The 25,626-nt window shown below is 53.2% G+C and overlaps 4 protein-coding genes across 7 annotated transcripts; 2 read left to right on the forward strand and 2 right to left on the reverse strand.

Annotated features, from left to right (window-relative positions):
* The first annotated feature begins 1,365 nt into the window (after window positions 1-1,365).
* Window positions 1,366-5,114, forward strand: DOK4 (docking protein 4). Of its 2 annotated transcripts, none has more exons than XM_065733334.1 (8): window positions 1,366-1,626; window positions 2,415-2,522; window positions 2,614-2,728; window positions 2,802-2,921; window positions 3,053-3,242; window positions 3,657-3,795; window positions 3,886-4,009; window positions 4,081-5,114. In XM_065733334.1, exons 1-8 carry the CDS (start codon window positions 1,561-1,563, stop codon window positions 4,203-4,205), a joined length of 987 nt encoding a protein of 328 aa, XP_065589406.1. In that variant the 5' UTR covers window positions 1,366-1,560; the 3' UTR covers window positions 4,206-5,114. The 2 variants fall into 2 exon arrangements, with proteins under 2 accessions (XP_065589406.1, XP_065589407.1); XM_065733335.1 differs by having other exon boundaries at window positions 4,133-5,114.
* An 895-nt stretch (window positions 5,115-6,009) lies between these two features.
* On the reverse strand, window positions 6,010-12,996 carry POLR2C (RNA polymerase II subunit C). Its single transcript, XM_065733336.1, has 9 exons — window positions 12,876-12,996; window positions 12,704-12,753; window positions 12,223-12,291; window positions 12,054-12,106; window positions 11,801-11,929; window positions 10,703-10,754; window positions 10,038-10,206; window positions 7,153-7,227; window positions 6,010-6,474 (listed from the first exon to the last, which is right to left on the reverse strand). The coding sequence occupies exons 1-9, from the start codon at window positions 12,959-12,961 to the stop codon at window positions 6,330-6,332; spliced, it is 828 nt and encodes a 275-aa protein (XP_065589408.1). The 5' UTR covers window positions 12,962-12,996; the 3' UTR covers window positions 6,010-6,329.
* Window positions 12,997-13,094: 98 nt separating this feature from the next.
* On the reverse strand, window positions 13,095-19,704 carry COQ9 (coenzyme Q9). 2 transcript variants are annotated; one of them, XM_065733338.1, is made up of 9 exons: window positions 19,623-19,704; window positions 18,551-18,722; window positions 17,891-18,026; window positions 17,400-17,542; window positions 17,114-17,198; window positions 15,934-16,038; window positions 14,094-14,249; window positions 13,655-13,708; window positions 13,095-13,228 (listed from the first exon to the last, which is right to left on the reverse strand). In XM_065733338.1, exons 1-9 carry the CDS (start codon window positions 19,678-19,680, stop codon window positions 13,193-13,195), a joined length of 945 nt encoding a protein of 314 aa, XP_065589410.1. In that variant the 5' UTR covers window positions 19,681-19,704; the 3' UTR covers window positions 13,095-13,192. The 2 variants fall into 2 exon arrangements, with proteins under 2 accessions (XP_065589410.1, XP_065589409.1); XM_065733337.1 differs by lacking the exon at window positions 13,095-13,228 and having other exon boundaries at window positions 13,568-13,708.
* A 198-nt stretch (window positions 19,705-19,902) lies between these two features.
* Window positions 19,903-25,212, forward strand: CIAPIN1 (cytokine induced apoptosis inhibitor 1). Of its 2 annotated transcripts, none has more exons than XM_065733341.1 (8): window positions 19,903-20,112; window positions 21,159-21,311; window positions 22,068-22,144; window positions 22,515-22,683; window positions 22,865-22,938; window positions 23,244-23,359; window positions 23,892-23,961; window positions 24,557-25,212. In XM_065733341.1, the coding sequence occupies exons 1-8, from the start codon at window positions 19,956-19,958 to the stop codon at window positions 24,665-24,667; spliced, it is 927 nt and encodes a 308-aa protein (XP_065589413.1). In that variant the 5' UTR covers window positions 19,903-19,955; the 3' UTR covers window positions 24,668-25,212. The 2 variants fall into 2 exon arrangements, with proteins under 2 accessions (XP_065589413.1, XP_065589412.1); XM_065733340.1 differs by lacking the exon at window positions 19,903-20,112 and adding an exon at window positions 20,700-20,775.
* Window positions 25,213-25,626: the final 414 nt, after the last annotated feature.

Consider the following 25,626-nt stretch of genomic DNA (forward strand, 5'->3'; position numbering starts at 1 on the left):
GTGGGCGTGGCCGAGCGCCGCCGGGTGGGCGTGGTTTTTTTTGGGGGGGGGGGGGTTTGTGGGCGTGGCTTTGTATATGGGGGCGTGGCCTCGCGTCTGCCGCGCTCACAGCGCCCAGCGCCGGGGCCGCCGCCTGCAGCGGTGGGGTCGGGTAAGGCCGGGGGTGCGGAGGTGATGGGGACTGTTGGGGGGAGGGGGGCTCTGGGGACGCAGGGTGGAACACGACAGCCGAGCATCTCCTGCCTGTTTCCTAGGTGACTGCTGCCCCCGGGGATTTTTCCATGCCTGGATGGGGGTGGTGGCCAGCACCCCCCAGGTTCTGCGTTCACCACGTGCACCCCTTCCCCGGGTCCTCTCCAGCCTCCCCCATCTCTCCTTCCCTACCCCAGCCCTGTGCTCACTCGGGGCTCAGTGAAGGCAGAGGGATGGGGACCCCAGGGGTGACCACAGCGTGGAGTCAGGGCATTGCCTTCCCATTCCCATTGATGGGACAGAGCCAGAGCTGAGCCCATCCCGTCCCATCCCATCCCATGGGGCAGGTGATGGTGGTGGCACCGGGGACATGGCTGAGGGATATCAGTTTGCTGTTGGCAAAGATGTCCCTGCTCCATAGGCCGTGGCTGGGGGAGAGCTGGGTGCGTCCCGGCACCTTTTCTGCCTTTGCTGACGCTGTTTGGCTTCTGAGTAATGCTGCTGGTTTTTCATCTCCCTTTGAATTGCACTCACCATTCACTGCTGAGGCTTCAGGATGTGATGCGAGAGACTGTGACGGGGAGCAGAGCTTGGGGTGCCATGGGGACATGGCTGGAGCTGGGGACTTGGGAATGAGGCTCAGGGCTATAGCTGAGACTCAGGTATGGGGCTCAGGGCTGAGGCTTAGGGCTGGGGCTCAGGTATGGGGCTCAGGTATGGAGCTCAGGTATGGGGTGCAGGGCTGAGGCAGGGGGCCAGGAGTGGGGTGATATGTCCCCTTTGGCAGATATGGGTAGGACAGCCCTATGGATGCTGTGAACTGGGGGCACTGGGGCTGCTGCCCTTCCTGGGGGAAGGAGAAGGAGGAAGAGGGATGAAGGCTGGCACAGCACTGCCACCAAAGGTGGAGCTGAGCCGACGTCAGTGCTTGTGAATGGGGCTGTGCGGCGGTGAATGGCTCTGCTGTGGCCTCGTGCCCCCCTCGGAGGGGTTGGGGTGTTAACTCTGAACCCTACTGATGGCACTGTGGTTGGTCACAGCCACTCAGCTGCCCAGGAGGAAGGAGGGGAAGTGCAGGGGTTAACGCCGGACTGTTCCACTGCGATGGTTCAGGCAGCAGCGAAGGGAAGGGAGGAGGAGGAGGAGGAGGAGAAGAGGGAGGAGGAGGAGGAGGAGGAGAGACGGAGGAAGATGTCACCGTCTCCCGTCTATCTGTCGTTTCTCTTTCCCAGGAAGGGAACCCGCGGCGGTGGGGAGAGGATGGGGGACGCCGCTGAGACAAAGCCGGGGCGGAGGAGGCGGTGAAACGGGAGCGCAGGTGAAGGAGGGAGGAAGAGGAAGGAGGAGAAGGGGGGGCCGGGCTCCGCCATGGCTACGAATTTTAACGACATCATCAAGCAAGGCTACGTGAGGATGAAGAGCAGAAAGCTGGGGGTGAGCGGGGGCCATGAGGGGAATGCCCCATGGGCTCTGAATGCCGTGAGAGGCGATGTGGGCAGGGATCCGTCCACGTTGCCTCTCACAGCATTGGGCGCCCCGGGCATTTTGGGTGGAAAAAGCATTATTTTGGGTCTGCATGCAGATGGAAGGAGGGGGGGGGGGGGGAAGGGGCAGCACTTGTTGCTCACTGATCCGTCCCGCTGAGTGCCATGCCTCAGTTTCCTTCTGCTCCCAGTGGTGCTGGGGAAGATGCCCCATGCCAGCTGCAAAATGGGGGTTCAGCCCCTATGGAGGGGGGAGCGGGGCCAGCCCCCCACCCGCCTCCAGTGCTCTGAGCATGCTGGGTAATTTCACGCTAATTAGGGAGAACAAAGAACGAGTGGGGGGTGGGGGGGGGTGGGAGAGATGAGAGGGACACAGTGGTCTCATCACCCCCGCAGGGTCAGGGGAGAAGGGATGGGGTGGGGGCAGACAGTGGGATAGAGCTGTGCGGGGTCTGCGGGGTGGGGGCTTCTGTGGGCTGTATGTGGGGACATGAGGGCTGCCTGGACCACCGTGTCCTCTCTTGTCCCTGGGATGGTGGCAGGGGACCGGTGGACCCCGTGGGCATCCTTGGGGATGGGGAAACCAAGGGATGGCAAGCACCACCTGTACGTGGGGTTCCTCTGCTCCCAGGTGTGGAAATCCCACAGGATTGGTGGGGAATAGGGCTAACCCATAGGGGTTGGTGGGGCAAGAGCTATTGAACAGGGGAGGGGGATGCATGGATCCTCTGCTCACAGATCTACCGGCGGTGCTGGCTCGTCTTCCGCAAATCCTCCAGCAAAGGGCCCCAGCGCCTAGAGAAATACCCCGACGAGAAGGCAGCGTGCCTGCGGGGCTGCCCCAAGGTGAGCGACCTCAGCCAGGGGGTGCCAAGCATCACCTCCTCCCCACCCCCCCCCGGCACCGTCCCAGTGACACCGAGCCACCCCTCTCCAGGTGACCGAGATCAGCAATGTCAAGTGCATCACTCGGCTGCCCAAGGAGACCAGGAGGCAGGCGGTGGCCATCGTCTTTGCCGACGACTCGGCGCGTACCTTCACCTGCGATTCGGGTACGGGGTGACGCTGCGGGCTGGGCCATGCCGTGCCACGGGGCCCTGCTTTGGCACGCTGCGTGCCTTGCAGAGCTGGAGGCTGAGGAGTGGTACAAGGCGCTGTCAGTGGAGTGCTTGGGCGCCCGTCTCAACGACATCAGCCTGGGGGAGCCCGACCTGCTGGCGGCCGGCGTGCAGTGCGAGCAGACGGGTGAGCATGGTGTGGGGCACGGGGCTCAGCCCCGCTGAGATTTCGGGGAGGGGTGTGGGGGGGGGTTCGTTTAATTTCGATGGATTTTTTCTTTTTCTTTTTTTTTTTTTTCTTTCACTTTTTTTCCCCAGACCGGTTCAACGTGTTCCTCCTCCCCTGCCCCAACCTGGACGTGTACGGCGAGTGCAAGCTGCAGATCACCCACGAAAACATCTACCTCTGGGACACGCACAACCCGCGCCTCAAGCTGCTCTCCTGGCCCCTCTGCTCCCTGCGCCGCTACGGCCGCGACGCCACGCGCTTCACCTTCGAGGCGGGACGGTGAGACGGGGACGGGCACACCCAGCATCCCCCCCAGGCCTGACGCCGGGCTGAGGGCCACCATAGGGTGCCCCATAGCTGTCGGGCAGCTCCGGGCCCTTCCTGGGGCCACCCACGCGCCCAGCCCTGCAGGAGCCATGGGGGGAGCTGCTTAGGCTCCACCAGGCCTGGCTATATTAGGAACTTTCCTGCTAATTACCAGCTCCAGAGGGGAAGAAACATGATCTTTCCTTTCATCCCGGCCCTATGGCTTCCGCTGACTCACCATGCCCGGCGCGAGGGGAGGGGGCGGCGGGGCCGGCTGGGGGGGGTGATGCTGTCTGGGAAGGGCACCCGCTGGGTGCTGGGGGGGTTTACTGCAACCTAGCCCACCTCAGGCCATTGTAATGCCTCCCCCCTGCTCCGACCCCATAGGATGTGCGATGCGGGAGAGGGCCTCTACACCTTCCAGACACAGGAAGGTGAGCAGATCTACCAGCGCGTGCACAGCGCGACGTTGGCCATCGCTGAGCAGCACAAGCGGGTCCTGCTGGAGATGGAGAAGAACGTCAGGGTGAGGCACAGACCATGGGATGCTGGGTCAGCCAGGGTGGCTCGTGCCCCCCGTGGGGTGGGCTCACGCGTGTGCCACGCTCGCCCCCAGCTGCTGAACAAGGGCGGTGAGCCCTTCTCCTACCCCTGCACACCCACCACCATGCTGCCCCGCAGCGCCTACTGGCACCACATCACCGGCTCACAGAACATGGCCGAGTCCTCCAGCTACACCGGTGAGTGTCCCCAGGGCCCCACAGCGGCCCCACAGCCCCGCAGCCATCCCCACTCTGTGCTCTGTCCCCAGGTGAGCCCTACGCGGGTGCCCAGGCCGGCTCGGACACCGACCTCCTCAACAGGTTCATCCTGCTGAAGCCAAAGCCCCCCGGCGGTGAGCAGCCCGAGATCAGGGAGCCCACCTCGTCCCCGTGACGGGGGATGCTCTGCAGCCCCTTTCTTCTTTCTGGGGGTGTCCAGGCCCTGGGAAGCTGCAGAGCCCTTCGCTGCAGGGAGATGGCATCGGGGCATCCTCCGGGCCCGGCAGCCCGGCCTGAAGCTCCGGGAGGTGACGGCTCGCTGCGCTCAGTGACTTCAAATATATATTGCATATCCATATTATACAGTCAGATATTTCCTTCTCACACGGACTCAAAAGTTCATCGCCCCCCGAAGAGACCTCAGGAAGAGGAGATGCTCAGAAAGGTCGTTGGCTCTTGGGCTGGGAGATGGACAAGAGGTGGGGGGAGAAGAGGTTCAGCCAATTTTCTGCAGGTAGGAAGGAAGGACAGCAGTGCCCCCCAGCTCACGCTGCACTTTGCAAAGAGCTCTGAACGCTGCAGGATTGGGATGTCTCAGGAGAAACTGGTTGTCCTTCCACACCGAGGCCTCGGGCTGGGATGGGGGCTGAGCTCTGTACCCCAGCCCACACACAGGCTACCACCGTGCCTGCTTGCCAGGCACTGACTGTGGCCAGTAACAGCCAGCAGGGACCAGGGGGAGCAGTGAAAGACCTTGCACAGGGGAGCTGGGCGTAATGGACTGAACTCAAAAGCAATTGATTTTCTAGTTCTCCTATTTATTGAACTCCTTTAGAAGGGCTATCTTTTTATTGCAGTACAACCCTCGGTGTTTCTTTCTTCTTTCGGTCTGGTTCGGTTGGTTGGTGGTTTTATTTCCTCCCTGAGAGCTCCAGGTCTGTGCTTTGGGAGCAGGGAGCGTTGTGATGTGGGAAACTGTGGTCTGTGGCCTGTAAATACTGTGTCTTGGGTCTGTGTAGCTTGTGGATGGGGCTGGGGAGCTGTGGGTGCATATGGGTCCCTGGGCACTGGCGGCCCTCTGGTCAGGGGTGCAACCTGCTCTTTCCCTGGCTGCACGCCTCATCTGGAAAAGATTTAACCTTTATTACCAAAAATATTAGGGTTTTCTTTTTTCTTTTTCTTTTTTTTTTTTAAGGAATTGCTCAATGAATAAACAACCCTTATCCACCCTTCCTGTTTGTCTGTTCCGTCCAAACGCGCTCGGGAAGTACGAGTCGGAGGAGCGCATGCCAGAGAGCAAAAAATGCTGAGCAGGGGAGATTTCCTCATGCTACAGGCAGCGTGTTTGGCTCAAAGCTTTGTTCTGCCTCCAGAGCCTGCAAGGACATTCCAAACGAAGCCCTGAAAACGCTGAGGAAGGGAGAGGGGCGCAGCTCACACACTCAGAAGAGCATCACTGAGGAGCTCGTCCCATGTCCTGGGTGCTAAGAAAGACAGGGCAGTTCCTGGAGCCCAACAGCCACTGCTGTGGCTCAGCACACAGCCAGCTCAGCACCTGCTTGCTGCAGGCACAGCCAGAGCTGCCAGCTGGGGGATCTTAGTGACAGAATCCCCCCAATCCCATAACGTACAGATAGCACACAGGTAGAGGCTGCTCCAAAGGAGTCTTCTAACACGGCTGAGCCTCCCTGGCACACCCTCCCTGCCACACTGCCTCCTGTGGCACGGTTCTTAGCAGCCCAGCCTCAAACATCTGCTTCACACGTAGCACTGGAACTGTAAGGGACAGGACTACCTGCTGCAGGGGTCCTGGCCTCCTTAGTAGATCACAGACATTAGGAGGTCAAGAGCAGCAGTCAGCAGTTACAGAGCAATGCGCCCTCCAAAGCAGGTCTCATTAAGTTAATGTCTATTGGGGAGAACTAAATGATGTGTTATCTCCCCCTGCAGCCCCAGACGAGCTCTCAGGGATGACTGAACACAGGGGTTAAGGCTTTATTCAGCACACTTAAGGAACGGACATGCAAACAGGACAGGGTTGTGTAACTGAGGTATGCACTTCCCAATCCCAAACACTATGTGACCACAGCACAAAACTCTGAGCCCAGCAAAGGTTTTCTCCCTGCTTTACCCTACATGTCACCACAGCTTTCTCTGGGAAGCACTGCCAACAAACAGAGCTGCACCAGGAAAGGCAAAGGGAGATGAGGAGACAACACCTCAGCTCAGGGTGCTGCCAGGCAGAGGCAGGAACCTTCTGCATCACTCCTGCCTGGACAATCCCCTGCAAAGGGCCATCTCAGTTTATAGTGAGGACGTCACTCTGGATCTCATGGCTCAGCTGGGTCTGGAGGTCACTCAGTTTCTTCTTCAGGCCGGACAGTGCAGACAGAACGATGGTTTCGGGGCGCAGAGAGCCACAAGACTCCACATTGTAATAAAACCTGAGGTTATAAGTCAGGGGGAGAAAATTACCAAGTGCTCTGTGTGGAGGTGCGAAATCAGAGAGCTCCCACACAGCAGTTCTAGCCCTGCAGGGCCCACCACAGAGCAATCTGCTGAGCTCCCAGCCAGCACTGCCCTGCTACAACAGCAGCCACAGCCCCCCACAGAGCTCACTGCAGCCCTCGTGACCCTCCAGGATGCAAGAGTGCTCGTGAGATTTTCTCTGCTCAGCTATGTGATGTGAAAGCCACTCAGGGAAGCTAAGACTGACTGTCTGGCTGGCTGCAGGCACTCCTGCAGCACATATCAGCTGGATGAGAGGGTAGCAGCAGCAATCAGAGCATGAGAGACTCACACGGGTGAATAATACTGCTGATGACATCAGTGTCTTCAACATCACCCTAGGCCATCATCTCTCCAAGCTACTTGACCAAATACTGCAATGCTCTACCTGGTAACAGGAACTGAGAAGAGTCACCTAGTATCTCCCAGAGGGCAAAGTGTGCCAGGCCTGGGCACAACACCAGCTAACATTCCTGCCTTGTTTTTCAGGGAGCAGCAGCTCTCTGGACTGGCAAATTTCAGTGCAATGTATCTGACTCACACCAAAAGCAGCAAACACTGCACCCAGATCAATCCCCCAGCTCCCAGCAGAAGGAGCACATCCAGCTTCTTACCTCTCAGGCTTCCCATTGGGGTCGTATGGAGCCTGAGCATCCTCCTCATCAATCTCTGAGTATTCACTCTTGGGCCTGGAATCAGAGAGCAGGGAAAGTCAGCACTGGATCATCGAGTCATGGTAAAAAAGTTGGAACTAATGGAGCCCTTTCTACCTCCTCTGCCTTGAGCAGTCTGAGAAGCCAGCACAGGAAATTACGTGCCAACCCTCAGACCCAGTGAGGCCAAGAAAGGCTGCTCCTCATGCCCTGTCATCAGTGGTCCTCAATAAAAATGCACTTCCCAATGAAATCCTCCACCTGCAACAAACTGCTGGGAAAGATAAAGCATTCATGGACCTTCACGTTACTTGCCACACTACTGAAAATGGGGCAGAAAGTGAACCTGCCTCCACCACGACGTCTGCTTTGAGTGTCCAGCTGTGTTCCAGTGCTCTGCCAACAGCACCAAAACACAGCAAGTATGTAAAACCAACACCAAAACAACAACAATCCTTGGATAGCAGAGGCATTTGTCTCTGTATTGTCTTCACTAGGAGCAAGATGAACTCGGAAAGAAACCCGTTATCATCAGGGAACACGCAGCTCCAGCTGCCATCACCATTTCTTTAGGTCCTTCTAACTTTGACACAGATTCTGTCAAGAACCTCTCAAGAGCTGTTTCCAGGTGCCCAGCTTACTGCACGAACACCAGGCTCACGAGGACACAGCCCGGACTGCCACCAGATGAAGGAGTCTGCATTAGCACTGCCCTGAGCCACCCAGACAGGTAACGCCTCGCTGCGGAGGGACGCGGGCTCAACCTGTCACTTCTCAATACCCAGCGTTACAGAAACAAAACCAGAGAATTTCTGTGGCACCACAACCAAGCCTGAAATTATTTCAAATCCTGATTTGAAATTCCACATCACAGAGACCGCTTCGCAGCCATCCAGCCTACAACCCGGACAGCCAGCCACGCTTCGCTGCAATTTACCTGCTGCAAATGGTTTGGCAATTACTAAACTCTCCAGTTCTGCCCCCACTCTGATGGTGGCAGAGGCCAGTCCTGCACACCAATGCTTCTGGTGTGCTCACGACAGAAATACTGCAGAACAGCAGCCTGCTTGGCCCACTCCCACCCAGACTGACAGAACCAGACCACGGATCCATCCTACAGAGCCCATCAAAGCCAAGCTTTGGGGTTTGCTCCTCCCATCATTAAAAATGGCCTGGGATTGCTGCAGGCACATCTGGGCAGAGTCCCTGTGACAGAAAACCCGTGGCAGGCAGCTGGAGGTGTGGAATATGGGCTAACCACTGCTCCCAGCAGCTCCTCTACTGAGAGTTGCCTTAGCAAGGGGCAACGTAAGCAAGGCGATGGGTTTGAGTGCCCAGGCTCAAAGCAAACAGCGAGGAAGAACGACAGGGACTTTTGGAGTCAAGCCTGGCAACGTGAGGCCTGGGCAGGAGGAAAGCCTGCTGAGCCCCTTCTGCTGCACAGCCTCCTGTCCAGCTGCAGCTCTGCTCAGGCTTCCGTTCCCCCCGGCTTCTGCAGTCCCTGCACCAAATCCTGCTTCTGCATCGAGGTCCTCCTGACCTTGCACAGCTCCGCCTGCAGCCACAGCAGCTCATCTGCTGTCCCTCCTAGCTCCTGCTCACTGCTGTGGCTGAAGCACACTGCTGCCAGCTCCAGCGTGCTCAACGGCAGCACGTCTACTGGGTGGTCACTGGACATGGAACCACGAGCAGCCCAAGTACCTACTGATGGAGAAGTGCTGCTAGGTGAAGCCTTCACCCTGCCCAAAGCTGTGCAGCCGCTTTCCAAAAGCAAAAACCACGTCACCTCTAGGTGAGAAGCAGCACGCTGTCTGCATAGAATGGAGCAGTGAAGGGAAGCAGCAAAACCAAGCTGTCAGAGCTTGTGCCTCTGGATTCAGGAGACTTATGGGTGAGATCAGAGCTATACACCAGGCTTCCTTGAACAGACAGGAACTTAAAAAAAAGCCTTGCAACCTAATCTTCCACTCTTGGCTCTTGGGGTAACCCCTTCTACCCAGTGTGGGTCTTATTCTTCCACCAAACCTTGCCAGGAACTACATGCAGCATATGCAGGGATGGTAGACTCAGAAGGAATGGTAGGAAAAAAAGAAAAGCAACAGTGAGTGAAGTAAAATACTGGTGACAATACACGGGGAGAGGACAAGGGGCATTCACAAACCAGCCCTGCCACAGTGCAGCTACATGCGATGGGCTTTGGCACCCCAACACAGGAGCAGAATTTGTGTGAGAAAAAGCAGCACTTAGTGACCCAAATTATGCCCTGGGCTGAAATGACAGATTCATACCATGGTTTGGCTTCAAAGGGACCCTTAAACACCACCTAGTCCCATCCCTCTGCCTTGAAGTTCACTGTTCTGCTTGGACACTGCTGACTGTGGGGTCCACACTCACTGAGTGGCTATCACTATTCTTGGTCTCTCCAATTACTTCATCTGTGTTGGTGAGCAACAGGTCCAGTAACCAGCAATTACTAACACCTCACGTGCTTTTCCTGTGCCACAGGTCCTAATGCAAGTGGGTGGTTGGATAAAGCCAGCTTCAGGTGGCTGGCTTATCAGTTACCCGGGTGCTCTTCATTTTCCAACCACACAGCACCTGACTGCTGTGTAGGAGCTCTTCAGGGGATGGTGGAAACTATACTGCCTCCTTTTCAAGTCCTTCCTGAGCGAGGCAGCCTTAGTTTATCTCAGGAGGCCAACAGCAGTGAAACAGAAACAAATACAGAGATACCCCAGCAGTTAGGCTCAGCAGCCCAAGTCTCTTAAGTTCTACAGCTGCTGTTGTACTGGATACTACAGGCTACGTATCTCAGCCCAAATATGCTTTAGCCAACCAGGACGTACCACTCCTCTGGCTTGGGGTACACCGTGTGCCTCAGCGCGTTGTCTGGGTCGTACTCAAAGGCAACGCCTGCTGTGGGGTTCCACTTGGCATGCTCCTTGCCAAAGCCCTTCTTGGCATAGGCTCGCAGCTTCAGCTCCTGGCCCTTCCGCAGCTTCACAATCAGGATGTCTACAGCAAAGCACACACCAGTGTGAGAAGGCTGACGAGAAGAAAGGAGCGTGCAGGACCACACATGGGAGAAGGCAGGAGTTATCAGAGCCCAGGAAGATGTCACCAGAAGCCAGGCCTTGCCTGGATTCTTAGAGGGGCTTGTCTACGTCCTCAGAGTAGCCAGGGAACGTGCTGCCAAGTACAAAAATGCAGCAGGCTTGCCCAGAGGCACAGCTCAGGCCCCAAACACACAGCGTGGCACTTAGCATCTTTGCTTTCTAAGCTCTCAGAAGTAGAGAGAGAAGTGTTCTCCGACACATTTGTTCTGGGGATAACGTTTAAAAACATAAAATGCTAACCCCATTGATGCTGGTGACTCTCAACCTTCAGTTTTAGATCTCAGCTCCAGGTTTATACCCACGCTGGGACTAGTAAACAAAGGATGGGTTCAGAGAGTATGAGAAGAAGACCCATTTCCTCCTGCAGCTCTTTCTCTCTGTGAAATGTCACTTACCATCCTGCTCCACATAGTCATTGGGGTCGTTGTCTCTGCTCCGAGATGTTACCTGCAAGGGAACAAAAGCAATGAAATTAATGATAATGCCAACCTCACAGGCAGCATTACCTACAAAAATAAGGCTGCAGAGAGCCACTCCAGCCAGAATGACTTACAGCAACAAACTCAGCCCACCCTATTTAATGGAAATCAGGGCAGTTTGGACAGCTGCAACCCAGTTTGTGACATTCTGCTCCACCAGACTGCTCTCTCCCCCAGGACAGGGAGTGTCACAGCCTGTGCCCAGTGCAGCTGCTTGCTTCTGCGACAGTTCAGTCACCCACAGTACCACTGGAAGATGACACACTGCACTCATAGCACCACACCTGAAGCAAAAGACAGCAAGCTGTATCTATTGCTTTAATCAGGCACTCAGGAACCAGCTTCACCACCACCAGCAGCATCCCCAGGCTGCGGTGACCTCTGCTGCAGCCTCAGAGCAGGGCCCCTCCAGCTGACAGCTTTTTCAAACATTCTCCACAAAGTCCCTCTGCATCTGCTCTGCTTTGGCTCTGCCAACCCTCCCCAAGGTGACTGGGCAAGAGCCATTCTGGCAGCAGTGCCCTGGCTCAGGCTCCTCACACCTTGCCACGCTGAGAGCCAAGAATCAGAAAGCTGGTGGCCTCTGGGCTGCTGCCAAACCTTCCAAGGGGCTGACCTTGCCAGAGCCCTGGCAGCAAGCGGGCAGGAGGATGCAGCAGCACAACAGGAGGACACAAGTGCACCTGCTCCTGGTGTACAAGGCAAGATGAATAGCCTGCCTCACCCACGAGGTGAGGATGAGGATGCAGGGTAAGGCTTTAACAAGGCCATGCTGGTTTAGATGTCATCAGACAGCGAATGAAGAATGAGACAACAATAAGGACAACAGCACACAGTGCTGTTTCTGCAAATATTCCTGCTCTGTGCTCCCATTACATTCTAAGTAATTAAGGATTTAAGGCAGCATGAAATGTTCCTGAAAGCCTTCTTTAGTCCATACCCCACGCATTAGCCACCCCAGCTTCAGTGGGGACACAGAGAGGGGACATGCTGACAGGCAGAGGTTGCACAGACCGGAATGACACGGGGGTTGTTGGAGATGAGGTCACGGGATGTGACGTGCCGGGTCTGGTCCTCGTTGCAGCGGACATCGAGGGTGAACTCCACGGAGCACTCTGGACAGAATTCATCGCATGTGCAGTCCTGGGACACATACGGGTCAAAAGCTTTATGTCAAAGTGCTCTCAGCAAGAACCTGTAGCATTCCCCATCAGATCAGGTACCCACCACCACCAAAGTGAGCACCCGAGACATTCACTTTACTCACCCTGGAATATTGCATCTTATCCACAATGTCATCGCTGGTGAGTGGGATGAGACCTGTGGAAAGAGGGCAGTGAGACACATCTGTGTGAGACGAGGGGAGTGCAGAGAAACAGCAGCCTTGTGGCAAAGGTATTCCAGCAGCCTGGAGACAACTCGTGCCCAGCACTCACCCAGTCTGTGGGCAATGAATTCATCATGGAGCACTGAGGAGTTGGCATCTATCTGGACCCAGTCAATAGCTGCAATGAAGAATAAAATGAGCTGAGAACAAGCTCGGCAAGGAGGGATAGTTTTAACCTAACAGAGGGGAGGTTTACACAAGATGTAAGAAATTCTTTACTCAGAGGGCAACGAGGCCTTGGCACAGCTGCACAGAGAGATTGCAGATAACCCAACCCTGGAGGCATTCAAGGCCAGGTTTAACGGGACCCCAGGCAGCTGATCGGGTGGGGGCAGCCAGCTTATGGCAGGGATTGGAGCTCTATGACCCTTAAGGCCCCCTCCATTCTATGAAATGAATTCTATGCCGTAAAGGCACAGAGAAGAGCAAAGCACTCGCTGGGCCGGGTGAGCAGGGCCGAAGGCAGAGCAGAGAGGAAAACAAAAAAGAGCAGTCACCACCCCCAGACGAAACAGCAAAGAAACCAATACCTATAATGGGCACCTCCGCTATGAACACCCTCCGGATGGAGTTGGCCACGCTGCAAGAAATAACCTCCGCTCAGTACCAAGGAGCACGGCGCTGCCCCGCGCCCTAACCCCGCGGCCTAGCCAGGCCTGAGCCCTCCCCCCCCCCCCCAGCCGGCTTCGGGGCGCCGCTCACGCCAGGTCGGTGTTCTCGATGATGAATTTGACGTTCTCGTCCGTCAGCTCGGTGATGCGCACGGTGGGCTGGTTGGCGTACGGCATGGCCGGCCCCGCTCCGCTATAGGCCGCGGCCGCCGCGCCCCCCTCCCCCACTCCCCGCCGCACGCGAGCGCCCCCCGGCGGCCCGGAGGACCCGACCCACCCAGCCCGGCGCGGGGGAAGGAGAGGCGGGGACGGGTGACAGCGCGGGGCTTTATTGGTGCTGCGGGGAAAGGACGCCCCATCCTCGCTCCGGTTGCGGCTCTGCGAGCTCCGGGCTGCGGGGATCCGTCCTCAGCGGCGCTGGTTCAGCCCCGTCAGGTTGGTGATCTGCGGGGACAGCGATCACAGGGTCAGTGCAGCACCACCCAAACCCTGTAGTCCGAGCTGGGAAATGCTCCAGCACTTCCACTGTAAGTGCAGGTGGAGGGAGAAATGCTCGAGAGCTGCTGCACACGGTGCAAATGAGTTCTAGTTTCTGTGCCAGGCAGTTTGGCTTTCCTGTGTTGTTAATCGTGAGCTCACCCGGAAGCTTTGGACTTAATTTTATGCTGTATTATGAGTTTCTTCAGCACAGAATTAGCAATCTGGGCTCAAACTACCGAGAAAATCATCTTCACATGTAGTTCAGCTACAAAGAACAATTTTCTTTCATGCTGTCATCTAGATTCAGGAGGGAAGACACACTAGCAATAAGCGTGGAAAGGAGCATAACAATTCTGCCCTTGCAGCCCTGCTGGCTTCAGCATTACTTACAGTAACTGCAGCTCCCATCAGGCCCTGGGCAAGTGCTTTGCCAGTTGACTGTACCTAGGAGACAGGAGGAGAATGTGACCTTTAGCTTTCCTCTGCAGTTACACTTGTGGCTACCCAAACACAGAGATGCAACGCAAACAAATGTGTATTTGCTACAGGAAGATGCTGATACAAGCCAAGAACTGCAGCCAGACGCTAGCCAGAGATAAGAAACGAGGAAGGGATTTCCTGGGAACACACAACTCCCCATCATCGTGTCAGCCAGGCACAGAGGGGCAGTGACATGTCACTCTACTACAGTGCCATAATTACTGGTGCAGAACTGGCAGCCCACAGTACACCAGGGGTTTTTCAGCAAACGTGGGATGGAGCAGCCAGCCCTGCCTGCACACGGTGGTACGAGGGGGATGCTGCACGTGTACCTTGGCTGTAATGTTACCTGCTGAGCTGCACTGCTCATGCTCATGGCGTCCGCTACTCTGTTTTCCAGGAAGCGCCACGTGTCTTCAAAGTCAGGGGACGTGTCCTGCATCATCACCAGCTCTGTGGTGTTGTAGATGCCAGTGAGCACAGCCCGACGAGTGTACCAGTTAAACTGCAAGGGCACAGGTTGAGAGAGAGACGACTTGAGTGCACATCACAAACACGCCTTCTCCTTGCTGTTAGCAACCGGGCGGTCTCTGGTCAGAGAAACTGCTCAGTAAACACAGCCCTAGGACGGCACATTCCTCCCTGCCCTCTGTGATGCAACAGGCTGCCAGCCAACACCTGAAAGCACAGCTGCTCCTGTGGCAGCTGGCAGAGATCATGAGGACTGGATATAAAACCACCGAACACAACTGTCACCCCCTGCTCCTGGCTGCAAGCAGGCACCCTCAGCAGACACAGCCAGCCGGTCAGCTGCATCGGGCAAGGTTCATCTTTGCCTTGAAGACTGTGCTAGCAGGAGGTGCAACACTACAGCTGTAGGTCTGATCCCGTGAGAAATGGCTGCATTTAGAACTGAACTCCAAGTGCAGTTTGCATCAGTGATGACAACCGTGCAAGGCATCACAGAGATGCACCTTTCCCAAATCCTATCACTGAAATACCACTACTGCCTGCCCTGTCACTAAACGTGTCAGTAGAGTGCTGGCAGCACTGCTGTAGGATGTATCACAACAGTAAGTCACACAATGCAAAAATTCACAGGTAACTCAAACTCTTCAGTTTTTCCAGTTGCTCTGGATTCGTTGGCAGACAAAGTGTATACGCACTTCTAAAAACAAGTCTTCATTTGCTGCTTCCTTCATTACAGTGATTAGAATATATGAGTAGCTAGAAAAAACACTGGCTGTTCCATTCATGATTACCATTCATGATTACAACGCAACAGGAAAATAAAAACACTGATTTAACTCCACAAACAGCCAAATTGAAAGCTGTGCTGCCTGCATCCCAGAGTGTGAAAAGGTAACCTGAGCTGTCACCATCTGCAGCTGCATGTTCTGTGTCTCCTGCTCCGTGTGCAGCATCCCACAAACACTTCAGTGAGGAAACTGACGAGCCATTTGACTTTCCTAAGCCATCAAGAACTTGCAGTTCCTGATGCAGTTTTTCAGGTTGTTTTTTCTTCTAGATTATTCCTTTAATTTTTCTATCCTCTTATTTATTTTCTGCTGCAGTAACTTCTCTTTCATACTCAGATAAAAGAAGTTTATTAAAGTAGTTTGTTAAATGGTTCACGCGGCTTTTCCCATCTCTCCCTACATCTTTAAGAATTAAAATAATTTATTAATTGTTTTAACTAAGGTTATAATTTCCTTTTATTTCCTGCCAGAAAGATGAAAGCTTTAATAAGCAAGTGGTATTTTTAGGTAGATTCTTTAAAGTTTTTGAGTCAAATCTATAAACGCTGCTCTTGGTGGAAGAGGCAACTTCTTCAAGACACACCACTTGCTAAGTGAACTGCATTGACTTCTTAAGTCTCAAAATCTCAATAATTTTGTCTGTCTCCCTCAAAAAGAGATTAATTAATCCCTTTTCTTAGATTAATTAATCTAAGAATGCAGGTCCTTTTAATTTGTGCAACTCTCGTTGCTACTAATTTGCCCCACTGGCTTCTAGGTTTTGTTGAAAACTATAGCAAAGCTTCTGAAGGCTTTTGGGGACTTCTGAAAGCATCTCCTTCGTTCAGAAAAAATGGATTGCATCAAGAGAGGTACAGCTCAATGCCTGTTTCTACTCGTCATTTTCCTGAGGTGCAGATGGGCAGAAGCAGGCTCTCTGCAAGGACTTACATCTGTGGACTGGTCTCCAGCATAGTGCCATATATCATCAATCATGCTGGTGAGGAGGTTGAGGCTCGAAGGGATGTTATGTGGGAGCAACAGGACACTGACAGCCTGAGAAAGAAATACACAGATAAATGGAAGAGTCAAAGAGAGGAGGGACACTGCATGAAAGCAGACCAATGTTTCTTTGCTCTGTTATCCTTCTTCCTGTTGCTGTTGACTTGCCTCCAGCTCCCAGAGAGACCTCCATGCTCTCCTCACTGACGCTGTTCTTTCCAAGCAGCAGGATTTGCACACAGCGTGGCAGCTCGGCTCATGACTCGACCTCTATGGGAGCCCAAGCTCCCTGCTCAACACAAATGCCTCTGTGTTGGCTCCCCAAGCTGCCTCTCCAGGCACAGAAACAGAGCGCAGGCCGAGATGAGTCACCCCTGTGCTGTGTCCCTGCGGGGAGGGAGTCAAACCTCTTGGTTCTCCAAATTTGACTTTGAACTCAAACCAGCTATGAAGGGCAGAACAGACAGCCATAATGGCCCTCCTGAGCTCCTGCAGCCTTTGAAAATACTAACAACACCCGGAGAGTCACAAACCACCCACATCCTTCACCAGACAAGCTATGTTAATCTGTAACAAAAAGCACAAATCCCATCTTCTCTCTCTGCAAGGAAAGCTGGATTCAGCCACCCAGAGGCCAGCAGTGACTCTGGACAAGAAAGGCTAGCTCTGCAGCAACCTTTGAAGCAGAGCCCTCCCAGGACACAGAGCTATCCTCAGGCTGTCAAGGGTTTGTCACTTGCAATAATATAAGCAGGCAGTTTCTTGCAACAAAGCAGTAGTTTTGAGTTTACAATCATCAGACGATCCCAGTGCTGCAGGGAGCCTGACACTGACAGTGTAAATACAGCTGAGCAGACACACAAGAGTTATTCCCTGGGGATCCCAGATGGGCGGAGTAAAAAAAAAAACTGAGAGGTTTGCCTTTCTGGAAAGGCAAGAAATAGTTGTTCTAAAGAGACCTTTAACTGCCTTCCTCCAGGGGTGCTGTCCTCTTGAAGACTGTGAATCATCTGAAACTGGTGAGGGTTTCATTTACAACCTTGAACTATTCTGGTGGGGACTATGTTGAAGGCCACAGGGTGTTTAAAACTCTCACACACAAATGATAATCCTTGTATTCATTTTATACCTGTGGCCATTTCTCAATATATGGAATCACCATCCTCAGCCTGGCTTCCACAGCATCTCTCAGGAACTGATCTGTAGGCTTCTTCCTACAAATATATAGTACATCCAAGTTAAACTCAATCATGAGCTTGAGAGATCAACCATTTTCCCACCTCAGCAACAGAGATGCAAAGTATTACGTTATCTTTCATGCTTGTAGTTCTACTCTCCATCGGGGAAGGTGGCATTGTTTGGGTAAATTACATTCTGCCAGTCAAAGAAGGCATCTTTTTACACCCAATACTCACTCTGCCTCGCCCAGCTGCACTTGTTTTTGTTCCTGCTCCAGCAGGTCAGACAGCTTGGTGTTGCACTGAGACACAAAGTGCAGGATCAGCTCACTGCCGTCACTGTGAAACATCCCTGCAGCAGCAGCAGAGAGACCCAGGGTCTGTGGGGAAAAGGGGAGAAGCACAGACCAGGTCACATGCTGCTAAGCAGGACCCAGCTAGGATATATGTTGTATTTATTCTGTACATTATGTTACATGATTTTAAACAAAGCAATACTGCATTAAAAAAGCTCTTTCTGTATGTATTTTCCTCTCTTTAGGATCACCACTCTATATTGTGCCTCAGTGTAATTCTGACAGCATTACCCTGCATTGGCTGGGATTCATTCCTGCCCAGTACCATCTGCTGACCGGGGTGCACGGCCCAAGTGTATGTGGGGGAAGCATGCAGGCCTGGCTGTCTTTGAACTTCAGTTCCATCTGGATCTTTGCTTCACTCCCACATACCTTGGCTCCCTCTGCAATGGCTTCTGCTGTCCAGCCATGTTCAGGCACAAACTCCAGCGCTGCTGTGAGGATTCGATGCTGCAGCTGCTCCTCGCTCTCATAGTCCTCTGACTCCTGGCCGTCCTGGCCAGTGTAACTATGAGAAGGCATTGGTATAGTGAGGGAACACTGCCACCATGCACAGCAACCTGGGCTCTGCCAGCTGCTCGCTGCGTGTGGACATGTCCCAAGGTCTGCTCACAGCAGACATCTCACCTTCTCCTGTAAAATCCTTCCCTCTCCTTTCCAGAAAAGGGATTCCTAATGACCCTTCAACGTTACAGGAGAGGGAAATAAGGGAAGACACAATCCAGATGGTGACCTGGAGACCAAATGGCCTCAGATATCCCTTTTTTTTATTTTTATTTTTAAACAAAACTAAACTAACTCTAGATTTTTCCAGCAGGACCTTTAGTTACAGGCATACAGACACCACAGCTGCAGATTTGCACAGAAATCCAGCAGAGATCCCTGATCAACGCAAGCCCCATCCCAGCTCCAGGACGGATGATGGCATTGGCACCACCACAGCTGCTTGAGGCCAAGGCCTCATTAACTCTACAGGCAGCACTAGAGAGAGAGACACTGAGAGCTCTGTGCTACAGAGAGCAGCTAAGATACCTGGGCTGTGGGCCCCACGCCTCCTGCTCCAGGTGGGGGTCTGCCTGTTGTGTGTCAAACTGCTGTTGTGAGGAGGGTGTCGGTGGTTCCTTCCTCTGCTCCTCTGAGGCTCTTCTCAGTGCAGCCGAGGCATGGAGGCACTGCCGGGGTGTGTACAGCTGGCACCTGAGCCCTGAAAGGGAAACCGGGGCTGGGACGTGTCCCTCCAACAGAAGGTAGAATCATAAAATCATAGAGTGGCTTAGATTGGAAGGGACCTTAAAGGTCATCCAGTTCCAAGCCCTGCCATAGGCTGCTTGCCTCCCCACCCAGCTCAGGCTGCCTAAGGCCCGATCCAGCCTGGCCTTGAACACCTCCAGGGATGGAAGGACGCAAACAGCTCTGAGCAGCTGCTCCAGTGCCTCCCCACCCTCTGAGTAAAGATTTTCTTCCTGACACCTGACATAAATCTCCCATCTGTCAGCTTAAAGCCATTCCCCCTTGTCCCATCGCTATTAGACCATATCAAAAGTCACTCCATTTTCTTTTTATAAACTCCCTTTGGGCACAGCAAGGGTGCAGCGGGGTCTCCTCGCAGCCTTCACTTCTCCACGCTGAACAAGCCCAGCTCCCTCAGCCTTTCCTCACAAGCCCGTGCTGGGACCCAGGCCTGGACTCAGCACTCCAGCCACGGCCTGGCAGGGGTACAGCAGAGGGGGACAATCGCATCACCACCCACCACCGCCAGCCCTGTGCTGACGGCCTTCCAAGCTGCAAGCGCTCACCCCGGGCAGCTTTCCAGCCGTATGACCCCCAGCAGGACTCGAGGCGAAGCAGCGCGGGGGGACCCACGCGCCTCGCACCCGTGGCCGCGCCCCAGGAGACGGTGACACGCAGCCCCTGCGACAAGCGCCGGGCGACCCCACAGCGCCCCCTAGCGGCGTGGAGCCGCTGCCCTTCACTTCACCTTGCCCCGCCCGCCCGCTCCGGCCGGGCCCCGCTGGGTTACGCGCACGGTTACGCGCGCGGCCCCACGCGGGCACGCGGCCCCACGCGGGCACGCGGCCCCCCGCCGCGCGCCGCGCCCCCTCACCCGCGCGGCCCCGCCACAGCCGCCAGCACGCACGGCGCAGGCCGCCTGCCGCCGCCATCTTGGAAACGGGCAGCGGCGGGCACGTAAGGGGCGGGGCGTGATGACGTCACAGCGCGCCGGAAGCGAGCGAGCGGTGCTGCTCGGCAGCGTGCTGCGGCCTGCCAGGCGGACCGGTGACCTTGGCTCGCTATTTAACGTCCCGCGAGGCGCTCCTCTGCGAGTTGTCGGCCCTTCTGCACGAGGGCGGGGAGTTTTGCCAAGGCCGGGCCCGGCGGGAGCCTCTGAGGCCTGCGGTTCGGGCTGGGAACTGCTCCTGTTCCCCCGCAGGCGAAGATGGGGGAGTATGGGGTGTCCCCTGGGCAGCGTGTGGCCGTCATCTGGGACAGCTCGTCGCCGGTGGAAGCGCTGAAGGCTTTGGTGGATAGCGTCCAGGCCTCCGTGGGAGCCGGCAGCCGTGTCTCCGTGGAGAACGTTAACCAGCTGTCTCAGTGTAAGAACGAGCTTCGCTCTTCCCTGCCTGTGCGCGGTTTGTAAGGTGTGGGGCTAAGAGAATGAATAACGCCAGGTGGTGTACTTAGATTGTTGTGATAGAAAAGAGACAACTGAAACAAAGGGAAAAAATGCTCACCTACCTCCTAGGCTTACGACAGGAAGCTCTAAAAGAGCGATCTCCAAAAAGAGTTTCTTCCCCAGTGGTGGTTAGCCCTTAAATAGGGTTTAGGAGAGGTGGAGTTGGGCTGCACCCCTTCTGGTCACACAGCTGAATTGCCTTCACTTGTGCTCCCGTGGCTGACTCAGGGCTTGCCTCCAGTGATCCATCAGTGGTTCAGAGTGTGATTCAGCAGTTCCCATACACTGTCCATGCAGCAGAGCCAGGTGTGCCCCCTGCTCGTGCTTCCAATCACTGATGTCTTCAGCCAGTCACCTCGAGCACTGTTCAGTTTTGGGCATCTCACTACAGGAAAGATGTGCTGGCCCTGGAATGTGCCCAGAGAAGGGAATAGAGCTGTGAGGGATCTGAGCACAGTGCTGTGGGAGCAGCTGAGGGTACGGGGTGGGTCATTTGGAGAAGAGGAGCTCAGAGAACACCTTATGGCTCTGCAGCCCCTGAAAGGAGGTCACAGTGAGGGAAGGAGCCAGCCTCTGCTCCCAGGTAACAGGGATAGGACAGAAGGTAATTTCTTTAAGTTGTACCAGGGGAGGTTCAGGTTGGTTGTTAGTAAGAAAATGTCTTCTCAGAAAGAGCAGCAATGCATTAGCACAGGTTGCAGGGAGATGGGTGAGTCACCATCCCTGGAAGTGTTCAAGGAGTGTGGACATGCAGTGCTCAGGGATGTGGTTAGTGGTACTGGTGGTAGGTAGACAGCGGGACTACATCATCTTAGAGGTCTTTTCCAACCTTAATGATTCTATGATTCAGTAACTGCTGCTGTACATAAATATGAGAGATGAGGGGAGAGGAGGAATTGATCATTAAGCAAAGGTTTGTGAGTGTGTGTATGTAAAATTGTACCATCTTCATCTTTCTCTCTGCAGCAGCTCACGGGGAGTCCAGTTTCGATGTAATTCTCTCTGGTGTAGTGCCAGGCAGCACAATGCAGCACAGCTCAGAGGTACTGGCAGAAATAGCTCGGATACTTAAGCCTGGGGGTCGTGTCCTCCTGAAAGAACCCGTGGTTACAGAATCAGGTGAGAGAATCTGCATCAGGCTTGCCTTTGTGGGAGCAAAGAAATTCCTGTGAGAATTAGGCTGAAATGAAAGGCAGCAGGAACACTTTCTGGCATTCAGAGATTTTCATTATCCTGAAATGCTGACATGGAATGGCAAAGGGTTTATCTTCTTTAAGACATGCAAAGTCTGGACTAGATGGAGTGTCATCTCAGAAGACACATCTGTCATGCTGGAATTTTGGTGGATTTGGAATAAAGTGCAATTGGGACTACTAAAAGAAGGTGTCCAAGAGAAGAAGCCCATAATGATTTTGGATTAAGAAGTGACTCTTAAAAACTTCTGCTTGCTGGAGCAAGGTTGAGTGTTACGGCTTTGAATATAGCAGTCATTATAGCAGTTCATGTTTTGAAAAATTCCTGAGTTGTTCACTGTGCAATATGTAAAAGTGTTTGGGGGCTTTTGTTGTTTTGTGTCTTTGGTGTGGGGGGTTTCTTTTTGTCCTTTTAAAATTGATGTTAATTGGCTTGAGGAAGGTTTTGACATACGTAGAACGGATCTGGAGCTAGAACCAACTTTATGTCCTCGAGCCATTATTCCAATGAACAAGCTGCTCTGTTTTGTTTTTACTGGAGAGAGCCCATTTTTAAAGCTATGAGTTGATGAGTACTTCGTAAAGGTCTCTTGCTTTTCCAGGTTTCAAGTACCACATTGTTTTTCAGTGACTACCATTCTTGTTCTTCCCTCTTGCTACTTCCTGCTTTTGTGCCTTCCAGAAAACAGCAGCAGAATCAAGACAGCAGCCAAACTCCCTACAGCTCTGACTCTCTCTGGGCTGGTGGAAGTGAAGGAGGTATGTCTGTGCTTAGTGCTCTCAGGATTCTCTCCTGCTGTTACCAAAAAATGGAAGACTACTTAATGAGTAGCAAGGTGTTTAGCTGCCATGTTCACTGTAGATGTTCATGGGCTCTGTCTGCCACAGTCCTTTGTTACTGCAAAGGTGGTGGTGTTCTTTAGGGTTGAAGGGAGGAGGGAACCTGTCTTCTGTCACCACTTGATCAGCCCTTTGTGCTGCACTGCAGCTGGGACTGATTCCCCCTCTGTTCTGAGAGATAAGCAACTGAAGCCAGACACAGCTGATTATCTGTGTTCACAGGAGTTGCAGATGGGGCACTGAAATAAGGTGGCTCAGTGTGAGGTTAACCAAAGTTCTTATGTTACAGCTGCAAAAGGAACCTGTGACTGCAGAGGAGGCTCAGTCAGTCCGAAAGCATTTGGATTACCAAGGCAATGACCTCCTCATCGTTCTGATAGAAGGCAGGAAACCCAATTTTGAAGTGGGGTCTTCAAGTCAACTCAAACTATCCTTTGTCAAGAAAACAAGTCCTTCAGGTAAGGCATGGTGTTTGCTGAACGTGGGATCTGCCCTCCTCTCGATTGACCAGCATGTAGTAGGGGGTGCTACGTACATTTCTGTGGGGTGGGGCTTTCCAGATCTGTTTGCTCTACTTCCAGCAACTAGAGAGTTCAATGGCTGGACTACCTACTGTTTCTTACTTTGCTTTGGCTCCAGGAAAACCCTCTGTGGATCCAGCCACTGCTAAGCTATGGACGCTGTCTGCCAATGATATGAATGATGAAGAGATGGTATCCATTTTTATTTGTGAGACTTTGCTGTCGTTCCTTCTCTCTTCTACTCTTTTCTACTCTAGCTAGTTTCAGTCATTTCTCTTGGGAAACTTTACAACTTTAAGAGGTAGAAAAGCATTCCCAAGGCCAAATTTCTTTGCTGCTCTTTGAGATGTTGGGTCCCCACAGGGGTGGTGAGAGTGGAGAGGGAATGGTTGCAGTGCTAGGGCTACAGCCAGTGGCTTTTCTATGAATGTAACGTAGCAGTGTCATTCCCTGCTAAAAAATCTGTTTGTTGTGTTATCTTCCACGGTATATTCCAGGATCTCTTGGACTCTGATGAGCTGTTGGATTCAGAGGATTTGAAAAAGCCAGATCCAGCCTCTCTCAGAGCTCCATCCTGCAAAGAAATGGGCAAAAAGAAAGCCTGCAAGAACTGGTCAGTGTGGGGATCAGCATGTCAGTGAACCTCCTAACTCCTAATATTGAAACTTCAGAGTTGGATGTCTTTAAAAAAGATTGTGGGAAAGCATAGTTCACTTGGTTTGTGTCCTTTCCTTGTCTGGGCTATTTGAGTGTAAATCCAAAACCAGTGAGAACTGGCTAGCTATGCCAGAACTGCTCCAAACTACAGTGCTGATATGATCAGCAATCTTCTTGGAGGTAGCTGTACAGTTTGTGCAGCCTTCACTAAAATCTCCACTAAAATTTCCACTGCTTTTAGGGAGGAATAGTTTATGTGGCAGATGCTTTAGAGTCTTTTCCCTCTCGGATCAGCTGGAGGAGTGTGCTTCAACACTTGTTCTCCAGTACCACAGTTTGCAAAACAAACTGCAGAGTGTGAGAGTCTCAGAGCCAGCTGTGCTGTGTGACAAAGTGAGGGCTGTTGCATGCAAGCAGTTTTGGAACAAGGATTATAACTCATAGCTTTTAATCAGAAAAAATGCAAGTGACTTCTTTATTTTCTACAGCACATGTGGCCTGGCTGAGGAGCTGGAACAGGAGAAGAAGAGCACACAGCCCAAATCTGCCTGTGGGAATGTAAATATATCATTTTGTTTGTATGTTGTGGTTTGCAGGATGCACTTTGTGTCTGAGAACAGTTTTCTCTGGTGACTGCTCCCTAAAGCAGCTTAGTGCTTTTAAAATGCTGCCTGCTTCTGCAGAGCTTCAGGCTTTACCATCTCCACTCTTTAAAACAGCCTATTATCTTGTGCCCACGTGCTCTGTACCAGTTCATTGTATGCCTACAGTGCGAATGCCACCTTCACAGGAGTCAGTGGACCCTGTACTTCACTTGGTCTCTTTACTTCACAGTGGAAGTAATCTCAGTTCCTCAGGGAAGATCACCTTATGGGAGTACAGTTAGAGAGCTGCCAAAGCCCAACATGCAGCTGTGCCTAGGCAGAGCTGCCCTTCTGCAGGGCTGGGCTGGAAACTTGGTTCCTCTGTGTGAGTGCTATGCCCTGCACCAGCTCCACTACCTGCTAAACAAGCATGAGCCCAGAGGAGGTGGAAGGGAAGCTGGCTTATGCTGAAGAGCAGGTCATTTCTCTAGGTGGAAAAAACATAGAACAGGAGGAGAGAACTGAGAGTTGCCATGATGACAAAAAGTGTTTTTTCTGTCTCTTGGCAGTGCTACCTGGGGGATGCATTCCGCTGTGCCAGTTGCCCTTACCTGGGGATGCCTGCCTTCAAACCTGGAGAGAAGATTCTGCTGAAAGAGAGCCAGCTGCATGATGCCTAAGAACATCATCTCCAGATGTCCTGAAAAGGACCCCTCTGCTTTTCCATCAGCCTGAGTTGTAGAGGTTCTTCTTACAGTTCTCCTCATCCTCTCAAACTCACGTTCTCTGGCCAATACTCCTTGTGGGTGGGGATGCTGTGGGAGGTGACACTGCTGTGAGCTTATCACACATAATCACCCTTGGGCTACGTGGTAATCTTTGGGTGGCCAGTGGCCTTGTACATATGTCTTTTTAATGGTAAGCCTCATTGTAGCTGCCTTGACTTGATACTGAGAAGCTGGCTGTCCCAGCATGTCCCACCAGCAGAGGGAAGTGGAATCGTGTGTCAGATTGACTTTGTGTGTGGTGGCAAGAACCTCACCAGTCCTTCCCCAAGCCCATGTTGCTCCTTACCCTTATTTTACATTGGGAGTCAGCAGCTGTGGCTCAGCTCTCAGGGTGGCGTTGGGCTCCTTGTGCTTTTGAAATTTGAACCTGAAATTCTTTACCAGGTGAGGGTTGCTTGGCAGCTCCTGCTGCAGGTCAGGAGCAGAGAGTAGTACTCTTTGCTTTGTACTCCTTGGTAAACTCTGGCAGGCATGATGAATTTCCAAATGTTTTGGGTTTGTTATCCCCCTCAGTCACCTGTTTTCGGCAGAATGACAAAGGTTCACTCCCACTGAGATAATCTCTGCCCTTGAGGCAGGGAAAAATTAACCTTCTCCTACACCCCTGACCAACAAAAACACAAGGCAGTCTGAGACCATTGCCTCTCATGGTGGTTATCCAAGTGAGTTACCTGCAGTGTCTAAGAAGAACATAGCAATAACTTAATTTCTGGTTGATACTATTTGCATTTTTACTGCTAATGAAACATCTTCACAGGTGCAGGGTGAGGGAGTTTGTGGTGCTCTGTGCCAGGCTTGCTCCTCATCCAGAGAAGGAGAGGAGGAAAACCCAACTTGTTCTGCAGGGTGTG

The sequence above is a fragment of the Cyrtonyx montezumae genome, unplaced genomic scaffold (genome assembly GCF_038088225.1).
Source record: "Cyrtonyx montezumae isolate F1298 unplaced genomic scaffold, pur_monq_1.0 scaffold_17, whole genome shotgun sequence".
NCBI lineage: Eukaryota > Metazoa > Chordata > Aves > Galliformes > Odontophoridae > Cyrtonyx > Cyrtonyx montezumae.

Coding starts and splice junctions, on each gene's coding strand:
- DOK4 (XM_065733334.1), top strand. CDS start 1,561: ATGGCTACGAATTTTAACGACATCATCAAGCAAGGCTACGTGAGGATG. Junction 1,627..2,414: donor TGAAGAGCAGAAAGCTGGGG/GTGAGCGGGGGC, acceptor CTCTGCTCACAG/ATCTACCGGCGGTGCTGGCT. Junction 3,796..3,885: donor AGATGGAGAAGAACGTCAGG/GTGAGGCACAGA, acceptor GCTCGCCCCCAG/CTGCTGAACAAGGGCGGTGA.
- COQ9 (XM_065733337.1), bottom strand. CDS start 19,680: ATGGCGGCGGCAGGCGGCCTGCGCCGTGCGTGCTGGCGGCTGTGGCGG. Junction 18,027..18,550: donor GCGTGGGGCCCACAGCCCAG/GTATCTTAGCTG, acceptor GCCTTCTCATAG/TTACACTGGCCAGGACGGCC. Junction 14,250..15,933: donor CTGGAGACCAGTCCACAGAT/GTAAGTCCTTGC, acceptor GTGCCCTTGCAG/TTTAACTGGTACACTCGTCG.
- CIAPIN1 (XM_065733341.1), top strand. CDS start 19,956: ATGGGGGAGTATGGGGTGTCCCCTGGGCAGCGTGTGGCCGTCATCTGG. Junction 22,684..22,864: donor CAAGAAAACAAGTCCTTCAG/GTAAGGCATGGT, acceptor CTTTGGCTCCAG/GAAAACCCTCTGTGGATCCA. Junction 23,962..24,556: donor CCAAATCTGCCTGTGGGAAT/GTAAATATATCA, acceptor GTCTCTTGGCAG/TGCTACCTGGGGGATGCATT.
- POLR2C (XM_065733336.1), bottom strand. CDS start 12,961: ATGCCGTACGCCAACCAGCCCACCGTGCGCATCACCGAGCTGACGGAC. Junction 7,228..10,037: donor TACCCCAAGCCAGAGGAGTG/GTACGTCCTGGT, acceptor CTCTGATTCCAG/GCCCAAGAGTGAATACTCAG. Junction 6,475..7,152: donor CCCAATGGGAAGCCTGAGAG/GTAAGAAGCTGG, acceptor TTATAACCTCAG/GTTTTATTACAATGTGGAGT.